Raw genomic sequence first — 13,461 nt, forward strand, 5'->3', positions numbered from 1 at the left:
AAGCATTTGAATGTGAGCTGGTATATTTTTTAAAGAAGCTTTTCATCATGCAGCCTAGGTATTGTTACGTATAGCACACAAGAAGGGTTGGGGATATCAAAAAAGAGCAATGTTGGCTTCAGATGGTTATCACTGTAAGTGAACATATTGTTTAAAAAAACTGTATATTTTCATATTTTTATCCTTTCTTTTGTAGGAGAGACCTTGCCCCTGGCCACATCAAACCAAATTATGGTGAGATTCTCTGCAAAGAATGGTCCTTCTGCCAGGGGTTTCCACTTTGTTTATCAAGGTATGTGTACGTACTGTAGTAATACATACACACACTCTGGTCACATGCATGACAATTCCTCCCTGTTTTTACTCCTGTATCAGTGGTTGTGTTTCTGGGGGTCCTGGAAGCCTCCTAAAGCCCTCCCACCCCAGGCACCAGAGGGCCTTATCTTCTGGTGTTATTGTTCTCATGGTTGTCAGGCTGTTCAGGGGGTTTGCCGTTATCTCTCTTGCCCCATGGCAGCCTAGGGGGGCCAGTCCTCTAATCATTACAGCTGCGCAGGGAATGTAATGGGAAAAGGGATTTCTATCTGCATTATTGTAGTAGGCAAGGGGTAGAAGGGCTCACAACCTCCGTACAGATAGTGTTGAAAGTATGTTGAAAGTGTCACATCTAATATTCAAGGATTCCCTCTCTTGCATAATCAATAGAAAATGTCACACATGAATATATAAAATAGAAACCCACGTTTTATAAAACGTTTCTAGAATGGAGTACGACTGAATTTTATTTTTTACTCAATCTTTTTGGATTCAATAATTCCAATGATGCTTTTGGTGTCATTCCTACTTTATTTCAGTGTCAATTAGAGATTCTCTCCAGATGCAGATAATAGCCCACCCTTAGGACGCATCAAGCATTTTCTCGCTGTGAAAGTTGTAATAACTAAGCAGTGTGAATTACATGAACTTTTCAAACTTCTAGCTGGCTAATAAAAATGGATGATCTTAGATCTTAATCTTTCATGAAGGAATTTGAGCACGTATACTGTACAGTGTTTGCCAGAGCATGCTTACTATGTCTGCAGTTTTCTTGCCTCACTGTTTGATGATGTACTGTGCTGAAGGGTGTTTGAAAAATACTCCCTGACAGTTAGGACAGTTGGTTTGGTACATGGAGGCATCCAAGTGATGATTGCAGAGCACTCTCTGCTCCTGTACAGATCTAGAAATATTAGACACAATATCAGCCCAACAGTTAAGGCCTCAAATATGGCACCAAGGTATACCACAGAGATTCAATAGTATTTGAATCAGGTCTAGATGAACGCAGGCACAGCGCAAACCAAGCTATTATTCAGTTCAGGGACTTAAATTTAACCTAAAGTTAACCTAAAAAAAATGCTATGCAATTAAATGCTTTTTTATAAAACAGTTTATGAGAACGCAGACTGTTTTGATAAGTAAAATCAAAAATTATTTCAAGTGTATTTTAAACCTCAACACACTTTACATAAAATAAAGTAAAATAAAACTAAACACAGAGGACGTCTAACATAATAATTGATTAAAGCCCAGGCTAAAAAGGTTGTTTTTAAAATGTTTTAAAAACGCTCAATGGTAACTGCCCCTCTTACCTGACAGGGCAAGCTGTTCCATTACTGAGGGGTTGAACCTAGATGCAGAACCTAGATGGTTCTGCATCTAGGTACAATAAGCAGACCGGCTCCTTGGGAGCAGAGCGCCCTCACTGGGTTGTATGGAACGAGCATGTCTGTCAGATAAGAGGGGGCAAGGCGAAGCAGTGATACATACTTTATTTATGTACTGTAGTACAGATTGTACCCAATCATGTTTTGAATATCAGATATACAGTACATCTGGTTTCATTGTAATCTTCCATGCCTTGGTGTTCTAAATGTTCATGATTGAATAACAGTGATAACACATGGTAATGCATTATTAATTTATGCATTAGCCACACATTTTGGGGTGGCAGGTAGCCTAGTGGTTAGACCGTTGGACTAGTAACTGAAAGGTTGCAAGATCAAATCACTGAGCTGACAAGGTAAAAATATGTTGTTCTGCCCCTGAACAAGGCAGTTAACCCACTGGTCTTAGGATGTCATTGAAAATAAGAACATGTTCTTGACTAACTTGCCTAGTTAAATAAAGGTAAAAAATATATATATGGCTGATGATACATTTGGGTCATTCTAAAAAGTCTCATATGTCCATAATGACAAATCATATGTCACTATCACATTGTACTGCAATTTCCCTTTGTTAACACACATCTAGGTGTTAAAAACACTAGGTACTCTTTTCTTTGTAGCTGTTCCTCGCACCAGTAACACGCAGTGCAGCTCTGTCCCAGAGCCACGCTACGGCAGACGGATTGGGTCCGAGTTCTCCGCAGGCTCCGTTGTTCGCTTTGAGTGCAACCCAGGGTATTTGCTACAGGGATCCAAAGCCATCAAATGCAATGCGGTCCCCAACGCGCTAGCCCAGTGGAATGATACTGTGCCCTCTTGTGCTGGTAAGCCTCCTCAAAGCAGTCACATTTGTGGAGATTAATTTAAGGACAATTCCACTACTTTTCAACCTCAAATTAATTATCTCCAACACCACGTTTATATGATCTGCGGTCAAAATAGACTTTAACTTTATATATTTATATATTCAATATGCAGTACCAGTCAAATGTTTGTATACACCTATTCATTCAAGGGTTGTTCTTTATTTGGACTATTTTCTACATTGTAGAATAATAGTGAAGACATCACAACTATGAAATAACACATGGAATCATGTGTTAAACAAATCATAATATATTTTATATTTGAGATTCTTCAAAGTAGCCACCCTTTGCCTTGATGACAGCTTTGCACACGCTTGGCATTCTCTCAACCAGCTTCATGAGGTTGTCACCTGGAATACATTTCAATTAACAGGTGTGCCTTGTTAAAAGTTAATTTGTGGAATTTCTTTACTTCTTAATGCGTTTCAGCCAATCAGTTGTGTTGATGATTCCATATGTGTTATTTTATAGTTTTGATGTCTTCACTATTATTCTACAATGAGTATAAATGCGTCATTTTCACATATTTAAAGTCGTTGCCGAAAGTTTTGAGAATGACACAAATATTAATTTCCACAACGTTTGCTGCTTCAGTGTCTTTAGATATTTTTGTCAGATGTTACTATGGAATACTGAAGTATAATTATAAGCATTTCATAAGTGTCAAAGGCTTTTATTGACAATTACATGAAGTTGATGCAAAGAGTCAATATTTGCAGTGTTGACCCTTCTTTTTCAAGATCTCTGCAATCTGCCCTGGCATGCTGTCAATTAACTTCTGGGCCACATCCTGATTGATGGCAGCCCATTCTTTCATAATCAATGCTTGGAGTTTGTCAGAATTTGTGGGTTTTTGTTTGTCCACCCGCCTCTTGAGGATTGACCACAAGTTCTCAATGGAATTAAGGTCGGGGGAGTTTCCTAGTCATGGACCTAAAATATTGATGTTTTATTCCCCGAGCCAATTAGCCTCTCTAGGGTAGGGGGCAGCATTCAGAATTTTGGATGAAAAGCATTTCCAAATTAAACGGCCTGCTACTCGAGCCCAGAAGATATGATATGCATATACTGATAGATTTTGATAGAAAACACTTGAAAGTTTCCAAAACTGTTAAAATGGTGTCTGAGTATAACAGAACTGATTTGGCAGGCAAAAACCTGAGAAAAATCCATTCAGGGAGTTTTTTGTTGTTGTTGGTTTTGTAGTTTTCTATTCAATGCCATTACAGTATCCATTGAATTAGAACTCAATTTGCAGTTCCACTATATGTCAACAGTCAATAGAAATTGTTTCAGGTTTGTATTCTAATAAATGAGGGAGTAAGACCAGTCTGAATGAGTGGATGCTGACGTGTCACAGTTTTTTCATGCGCAATCCCGAGAGAGTGCATTTCTTGTTTACCTTTTATATTGACAACGTTATTGTCCGGTTGAAATATTATAGATCATTTAGGCTAAAAACAACCTGAGGATTGAATATAAACATCGTTTGACATGTTTCTATGAACTTTACGGATACAATTTGGATTTTTTTTGTGTGCCTGTTTTGACTGCGTTTGAAACTGTGGATTACTGAAGGAAACGCGCGAACAAAACAAAGGTTTTTGGATAAAAGAGACTTTATCGAATAAAAGGAACATTTATTGAGTAAATGAATGTCTTCTGAGTGCCACCGTATGAAGATCATCAAAGGTAAGGGATTCATTGTATCTCTATTTCTGAGTTTTGTAACGCTTCTGCTTGGCTGGTTACTGTTTGTAATAATTTGTCAACTGGGCTATGTTCTGGGCCAGGTATTTTCTGGGCTAGGTATGCTTTCGCCGAAAAGCATTTTATAAATCTGACACTGTGGTTGGATTAACAAGAAGTTAGTCTTTAAACCTATGTAAAATATGTGAGAAAAATATAATGAGAATTTCTGTATTTGAATTTGGCACTCTGCAATCTCACTGGATGTTGGCCAGATGGGACACTAGCATCCCACATACCCTAGAGAGGTTAGTTATCACTTTTGCTTTATGGCAAGGTGCTCCATCATGCTGGAAAAGGCATTGTTTGTCACCAAACTGTTCCTGGATGGTTGGGAGAAGTTGCTCTCGGAGGATGTGTTGGTACTAGAGGTCGACCGAGTATGATTTTTCAATGCCGATACCGATTATTGGAGGACCAAAAAAGCAGATACCGACTAACTTGCCGATTCTTTATTTTATTTGTAAAAATTACAATTACAACAATACTGAATGAACACTTATTTTAACTTAATATAATACATCAATAAAATCAATTTAGCCTCAAGTAAATAATGAAACATGTTCAATTTGGTTTAAATAATACAAAAACAACGTGTTGGAGAAGAAAGAAAAAGTGCAATAAGTGCAATATGTGCTATTAAAAAAAAATAATCGGCACCCAAAAATACCAATTTCCGATTGTTATGAAAACTTGAAACCGGCCCTAATGAATCGGCCATTCCGATTTAATCGGTCGACCTCTAGTTGGTACCATTCTTTATTCATGGCTGTGTTCTTAGGCAAAATTGTGAGCCCACTCCCTTGGCTGAGATGCAACCCCACACATGAATGTTCTCAGGATGCTTTACTGTTGGCATGACACAGGACTGATGGTAGCGCTCACCTTGTCTTCTCCGGACAAGCTTTTTTCCGGATGCCCCAAACAATCGTAATGGGGATTCATCAGAAAAAATGACTTTACCCCAGTCCTCAGCAGTCCAATCCCTGTACCTTTTGCAGAATATCAGTCTGTCCCTGATGTTTTTCCTGGAGAGAAGTGGCTTCTTTGCTGCCCTTCTTGACACCAGGCCATCCTCCAAAAGTATTTGCCTCACTGTGCGTGCAGATGCACTCACACCTGACTGCTGCCATTCCAGACCAAGCTCTGTACTGGTGGTGCCCCGATCCCGCAGCTGAATCAACTTTAGGAGACGGTCCTGGCGCTTGCGGAACTTTCTTGGACTCCCTGAAGCTTTCTTGACAACAATTGAACCGCTTTCATTGAAGTTCTTGATTATCCGATAAATTGTTGATTTAGGTGCAATCTTACTGGCAGCCATATCCTTGCCTGTGAAGCCCTTTTTGTGCAAAGCAATGATGACGGCACCTGTTTCCTTGCAGGTAACCATGGTTGACAGAGGAAGAACAATGATTCCAAGCACCAAACTCCTTTTGAAGCTTCCAGTCTATTATTCAAACTCAATCAGTATAACAGAGTGATCTCCAGCCTTGTCCTCGTCAACACTCACACCTGTGTTAATGAGAGAATCACTGACATGATGTCAGCTGGTTCTTTTGTGGCAGGGCTGAAATGCAGTGGAAATGTTTTTGGAGGATTCAGTTCATTTGCATGACAAAGAGGGACTTTGCAATTAACTGCAATTCATCTGATCACTCTTCATAACATTCTGGAGTATATGCAAATTGCCATCATACAAACTGAGGCAGCGGACTTCTCAAAACTTTTGGCCACGACTGTAGACTCCAGTATGGTGCTTGAGATGATTAATTACTACAAAACGTAAGAATGCACCATTGTAGACATCAGTATGGTGCTTGAAATAATAATGAATATGAGGTTGAAATGTGGTCGAATTTCTCTTTAAGAACATACAGAATATGTAATAGATATGTAATTATTTTTACATTGGTAAGTTACCATAAACATACTAAGATATTGGTGAGTGAGGTGATTCTTTAGTCACAGCAATGTACTTGCATAGAATTTATTCAAATTTACCCTGATTGTCTTGTCTCACCATGGGTACAGGAACCTGGCATGTGCCCCATTCAGTGTGATTTTAATTTCCCCCCTGTTTCGCTCCCCAGTTCCATGCAGCGGTAATCTGACAGAGAGAAGAGGCACAATCCTCTCCCCGGGATTCCCAGAACCCTATGGGAACAGCTTGAACTGTGTGTGGAAAATCATTGTCACCGAAGGAGCTGGGATTCAGGCAAGTACAAAAGGGTCAGGTTTGAACTCATCAAAAGCAATAAGTTACTCTGACAGAGAGAAGATAGGGAAAATGTATTTTGAGTGACAGGCTGTAGCACATTTTAACCGCCAGTCATCCAACTGAGAAGAAAATAAAATTAGACTGGCTACGTAAGTTTAAATTTGACCTGCTGCCAACAGAAGTAGTTTAAAAGCATACACAAAGACAGCTGTATTCTTATCGCTATTGATCGTGCCACAATGAGAACAACTTATTTTCTGAAATATTTCTTACAAAGGCACAGTATAAATCCTGGGTTTATGTTTATAATGCTTTAGCCGGAAAGAAAACTTCCTCCCAATAATAAACACCAGTCTCTCAACTAACCTTTACAAATGCTTGTCCTTTCAGAGAGAAGGCAGGTACATCATATTTGTCACTCTATTTATTTTAATTTATTTTGCAGATCCAGGTGATGAGCTTTGCCACCGAGCACAATTGGGATTCCTTGGAAATCTATGATGGACAGGACATGACAGCTCCTAAACTTGGAAGCTTCTCAGGTGGAAATTGGATCACTTAATCACGCATTGAACCGCAAGTTTCCCCTTCTTTCAATCTGAGAGATCATATCTGTGTGCAATATAATACTTCTTCCAAATTAGGTTTCATGTGTTCTACAGAATTCTTACAGGTCTTTAATTTTGAAAAATGAAACCCACTCATTTTTATCTTCCGTAGTTCCCCCAGGGGACTGAACATTGATCTGGCTCCAATACTTTTCTGTGCCATCTTTTACACAGCAGACCAATGTCCCCATTTTCATGTTGGATGACTAACAGTATCAGCTCCAGAGACCTTTTGAGATCCAGTTGGCTGTCATCTTGGCCTTCATTGCCTCCCTGTTAATTCTAGTAACAGCATTCCCACAACTTAACAGCTGTGTATGCTATCTAATGAAGATTTTGAATGCTATGGCTGTATTAGGCATGATCAGTGATACATATGGGCCGTATTAAAATAGAAAATAGAGGGCACTTCCCCTGTCTGGCAAATGTTTGTGTTTATCAATCTTGACTAGATCCACTAGTTCATGATTTTCAGTGTGTGTACGTCATTTTAAATGAGTCAGTAAGCTAGGCCAGTTGGGGAAGAAGCTAATGACTGACATCTACATTGGGGACAGTTGGGAACTCGGCAACCCTGAACTCACATGCTTGGTGCACCAGTGGGCAGCGGGTGTCTTGACTTAAGTCTGTCCTTCTTTAGCCTAACCCGATCATGCTGAATGAGAACTGATAGTTAGCACAGTGTGCGTGTTAAACTGTGGGAGATTTCCATGGCAGGTTTAAAGTTCTCAAGCCTTCCTATCTTTGACCTTTTAGGATGTACTCCTGTGGGTCAAAACTACATACCCTTAGATGTAGATTGTGGATGTGAGAATGAGTGCACAAATATAATAATAATAATAATAATAAATAAAATATATATATACAGTACCAGTCAAAAGTTCGGACACACCTACTCATTCAAGGGTTTTTCTTTATTTTACTATTTTCTGCATTGTATATTTATAGTGAAGATATCAACACTATGAAATAACAAAAGTAGAATCATGTGTAAGCAAAGAAAGTGTTAAAGAAATCAAAATATATTTTATATTTGCGATTCCTCAAAGTAGCCACCCTTTGCCTTGATGACAGCTTTGCACACTCTTGGCATTCTCTGAACCATCTTCACCTGGAATGCTTTTTTCCCCACATACTGTATGCTGAGCAGTTGTTGGCTGCATTTCCTTCACTCTGCAGTCCAACTCATCCCAAACCATCTCAATTGAGTTGAGGTCGGGTAATTGTGGAGGCCAGGTCATCTGATGCCACACTCCATCACTCTCCTTCTTGGTCAAATAGCAAATACACAACCTGGAGGGTTGTTGGATCATTGTCCTGTTGAAAATAAATGATAATCCCCCTAAGCACAAACCAGATGGGATGGCGTATCTCTGCAGAATGCTGTAGGTAGTCATGCTGGTTAAGTGTGCCTTGAATTTTAAATAAATCACTGAGAGTGTCACCTACAAAGCACCCCCACACCACAACAACACAGTTCCAACTGTGTGGGAACCACACATGCGGAGATCATCCGTTCACCTACTCTGTGTCTCACAAAGACATGGTGGTTGGAACCAAAAATCTAATTTGGACTCATTTCCACCGGTCTAATGTTCATTGCTCGTGTTTCTTGGCCCAAGCAAGTCACTTCTTTTTATTGGTGTCCTTTAGTAGTGTTTTTTTTGCAGGAAATTGACCATGAAGGCCTGATTCACAAAGTCTCCTCTGAACAGTTGATGTTGAGATGTGTCTGTTACCTGAACTCTGTGAAGCATGAATTTGGGCTGCAATTTCTGAGGCTGGAAACTCTAATGAACTTATTTTCTGCAGCAGATGTAACTCTGGCTCTTCCTTTCCTGTGGCGGTCCTCATGGGAGCCAGTTTCATCATAGCGCTTGATGGTTTTTGCGACTGCACTTGAAGAAGCTTGAACATTTCTTGAGATTTTCCGTATTGACTGACCTTTGTCTTAAAGTAATGATAGACTGTCGTTTCTCTTTGCTTATTTGAGCTGTTCTTGCCATAATATGGACTTGGTCTTTTACCAAATAGGGATATCTTCTGTATACCACCCCTACCTTATCACAACACAACTGATTGGCTCAAACGCATTAAGGAAAGAAATTCCACAAATGAACTTTTAACAAGGCACACCTCTTAATTGAAATGCATTCCAGGTGACTACCTCATGAAGCTGGTTGAGAGAATGCCAAGAGTGTGCAAAGCTGTTATCAAGGCAAAGGGTGGCTACTTTGAAGTATCTCAAATATAGAAAATAGTACAAATAAAGAAAGACCCTTGAATGAGTAGGTGTGTCCAAATTCTTGACTCTCTCCCATTAGCACTGACTTTGCTGATAGCTACTTCATTACTATAACTGAGGAAATGTGGTTGTCCCATCTAGCTATCTTAAAATTAATGCACTAACTGTAAGTTGCTCTGGATAGAGCATCTGCTAACTGTAAATGTAAATTTAAAATGTGCATATTTGTTAGCCTGGTCTCCCCAGCAGGAGAGTAAGAAGTGAGTCTTCTGCAGGGGGAATGGGGGATTAACCTTTTTTGTACCTCCCAATGGAGATATATGTGGCCATGTCTCAAACAATGCCTTCTACAAGCCTGTAACGAACTCTGCTAGTGTCATGACAACAGGCTTTCCAAAGGTCAGGCAACTATGTATTTCAGTTGCTGGAACAGAGCAAATGGAATGGCATCAAACACATGGAAATTATGTGTTTGATGTGTTTGATACCATTCTTCCTATTTCACTCCAGGCATTACCATGCGCCCGTCCTCCCAATTTAAGGCGCCACCAACCTCCTGTGATGGAGTTGTGTGTGCTTTAAGGCAAAGTGTTTATGCCCAGATCTCATGTTGAATATATTGGTTCACTTTCCACCACCCAAAAAAGGTTGTCTGGCCCATCTTGCGAATTAATAAATAATGATGCCAGAGAGCACCTGGTGACGGTTGCATAAGAATCTGAAGGAAAATAGAATGCTAATTTGGCTCCATTTTGAGCTTGGTTGTCCAGATGGCACAGCCACTGAGTCATCTCTAACACTGGTGAAATATCTCCAAATCAGCAATCAGTGACATTAGGTGGGGATAAGAGAGAGGGGAGGGGTGAAGACCGTATTGTGTGTGATGACACATTAAGATGCACAGTTTCCTCCATCGTTGTGTGGTCCGCCTTTACATCCTTGACACCCTCACCCATTATAATTAGGCTTTTCATTCTACTTTTAGTAACAAATCCATTAGGATAATTCTCTTAATTAAACTGTCAAAAATGCTTTGTGTTCTCTGTCTCCCAGACTATTAACAGTCTGTAAAATGTGCAAATGATGAGGATATGCTGTTGAAAAATTGGTAGGTAAAGATAGGTAAAAATCAAGACAAAGGTGATGATAGTGGACTACAGGAAAAGGAGGGCTGAGCACTCTCCCATTCTCATCGACAGGCTGTAGTGGAGCAGGTTGAGAGCTTCAAGTTCCTTGGTGTCCACATCACCAACAAACTATCATGGTCCATACACACCAAGACAGTAGTGAAGAGGGCACGACAATGCCTATTCACCCTCAGGAGACTGAAAAGATTTGGCATGGGTCAATAGATCGTCAAAGTTCTACAGCTGCACCATCGAGAGCATCCTGACTGGTTGCATCACCGCCTAGTATAGGAACTGCTCTACCTCCGACTGCAAGGCGCTACAGAGGGTAGTGCGTACGGCCCAGTATGTCACTGGGACCAAGCTTCCTGCCATCCAGGACCTCTATAATAGGCGGTGTCAGAGGAAGGCCCTAAAAATGGTCAAAGACTCCAGCCACTGTAGTCATAGACTGTTCTCTCTGCTACCGCACGGCTAGGTGGTACCGGAGCAACAAGTCTAGGTCCAAAAGGCTTCTTAACAGCTTTTACCCCTAAGCCATGAGACTGCTGAACAGTTAATCAAATGGCAACTATTTGCATTGACCCCCTCCTTTTCTACGCTGCTTATTATCTATGAATAGTCACTTTACCCCTAACTGCATGCACATCTCAATTACCTCGACAAACCGGTACCCCCTGTATATAGCCTCGTTATTGTTATTTTATTATTTTTTTTGTAAATATTTTCTTTAAACTGCATTGTTGGTTAAAACCTGTTGAGGCGAGGCGTTCCCCGAGGGGAACTCCACCCCCCGTTCAGCTGAAAAGGTGGCGCAGGGAATGCAAAAATATTCTTTACAAATATTTAACCTCCACACATTAACAAGTCCAATACCTCAAATAAAAGATAAACACCTTGTTCATCTACCCATCGTGTCAGATTTTAAACATGTTTTTATAGCGAAAACAAAACATATATTTTTTAGACCACCACCAAACCAAAGAAAAAACGTAGCCATTTTTTCCAGCCAAAGATAAAATCACAAAAGCAGGATTAAAAATAAGATCAATCACTAACCTCTTGAAAATCTTCATCAGATGACAGTCAAATGACATGTTACACAGTACATTTATGTTTTGTTCAATAATATACATTTTATATCCATAAATCTCGGTTTACATTGACTCCATGTTCAGAAATTCCTCCAAAATATCCGGAGGAATTATAGAAAGCTACGCCAGATAACAGAAATACTCATCATAAACTTTGACTAAAGATACATGTTCTACATATAATTAAAGATACACTGGTTATTAATTCAACCGCTGTGTCAGATTTGTTTTAAACGTTACGGAAAAAGCCTAACATTGCAATAATCTGAGACGGCGCTCAGACGTAACAATATTTCTCCGCCATGTTGGAGTCATCAGAAATACAAAATTACAACATAAATATTCCCTTACCTTTGATGATCTTTCATCAGAATGTAGTGCAAGGAGTCCTAGTTGCACAATAAATCGTTTTGTTCCATAATGTCCAATACTAGTGTCCAAGTAGCAGCATTTGCTATCACTTTCAGCTCAAATGCCCAAAAACTGACAAAAACTGTCCAGGATTACTTGCCAGAAAACTTCCAAAAGACATATTCCAGGTCGAAAAAAACTGGTCAAACCAAGTGCAGAATCAATCTTCAGGATGTTATAATCATATATATCCAATAACATTCCAACCAGATCATTCGTTTTCATCTGGGGCTGATTGGAAGCACTCACAGAGAAATGCGCCACAACAAAATGGCATTCTCTTGCGACACCGACTATTTTCCCTCCCAGGTCAAAGTTCACAGCAAATGCTCCATTACACTTTCTACTGAATCTAATGGAAGACGTAGGAAGTGTTTCCAGATCCATAACTTGTTGGAAAGGGAGGGGGCGATTACATCAAAGTTGCCCCAACTTTCAGGATTTCAAAACTTGTTTGGAAGATTGCCTGCCCTGTGAGTTCTGTTATACTCACAGACATAATTCAAACGGTTTTAGAAACTTCAGAGTGCTTTCTAATAGTAATAATAAAATGCATATATTAGCAATTTATGACAGAGTTTGATGCAGTTCACTATGGGCACGCAATTCATCCAAAGTGAAAATACTGCCCCCTATCTCCAACAGGCTTGTAAGTAAGTAAGCATTTCACAGTAAGCTCTAATACACCTGTTGTATTCGGCACGTGACAAATACAGTTTGATTTGATTTAAACATGAAATTTGTTGACAAAGTCTCTGTCCAATTACTGCTGTCGTTGCATAGTTTGGTATTCCTAGACTGGATTGTGGCTTTAATGACTTGCGGTAAATACTTACATTTGAAGCATGATTCATTTGTGATTGATGGAAATATAGGACTCCGAAGTTGCTAATTTACTGTTGCCGTCCCTAGATAGTGACAGTTTGTCTGAATACCTTTCTCATTCTGTGGCTTTGACATTTATTGATGGTTTTGCTTCATCATGTTTAGAGATGAATGCCCAGTGGTTAATGTTGATGTTTTTTAAAATTGTACTTCATGATTGGTTTTCCTTGTAAATATTTCAACCAAATGAGCCATAATTACAAAAATAAATTTTCCCTGCGTCTTGGCTGTCACGCCCTGACCTTAGAGAGCCTTTTTATGTCTCTATTTGGGTTGGTCAGGGTGTGATTTGGGTGGGCATTCTTTATTTCTATGTTTTGGGTTTCTATGTTCTGTCTGGGTATGGTTCTCGCTGTCTAACATTGTCTTTGATTGGGAATCATACTTAGGCAGCCTGTTTTGCCACCTTAGGTTGTTGGATGTTGTTTTTTGTCAGCTCTGCGTAGCCTATGGAACGTGACGTTCGTTGTTCTTTTGTTGTTTTGTTTGGTGTTCAGATTAAATAAAGTACCATGAACACGTACCATGCTGCACCTTGGTCCACTTCTT

At 39.7% G+C, this 13,461-nt stretch overlaps 1 protein-coding gene across 1 annotated transcript in view; it reads left to right on the forward strand.

The window, feature by feature from the left end:
* Positions 1 to 13,461, forward strand: part of LOC124038747 (CUB and sushi domain-containing protein 1-like) — a 374,488-nt gene that overhangs the window by 278,179 nt on the left and 82,848 nt on the right. The window contains 5 exon segments of the mRNA XM_046354821.1: positions 197 to 292; positions 2,330 to 2,533; positions 6,415 to 6,558; positions 6,988 to 7,027; positions 7,029 to 7,084. Of these exon segments, the coding sequence (XP_046210777.1) occupies positions 197 to 292; positions 2,330 to 2,533; positions 6,415 to 6,558; positions 6,988 to 7,027; positions 7,029 to 7,084 (540 nt within the window).

Source organism: Oncorhynchus gorbuscha, linkage group LG06 (assembly GCF_021184085.1).
Source record: "Oncorhynchus gorbuscha isolate QuinsamMale2020 ecotype Even-year linkage group LG06, OgorEven_v1.0, whole genome shotgun sequence".
Lineage (NCBI taxonomy): Eukaryota > Metazoa > Chordata > Actinopteri > Salmoniformes > Salmonidae > Oncorhynchus > Oncorhynchus gorbuscha.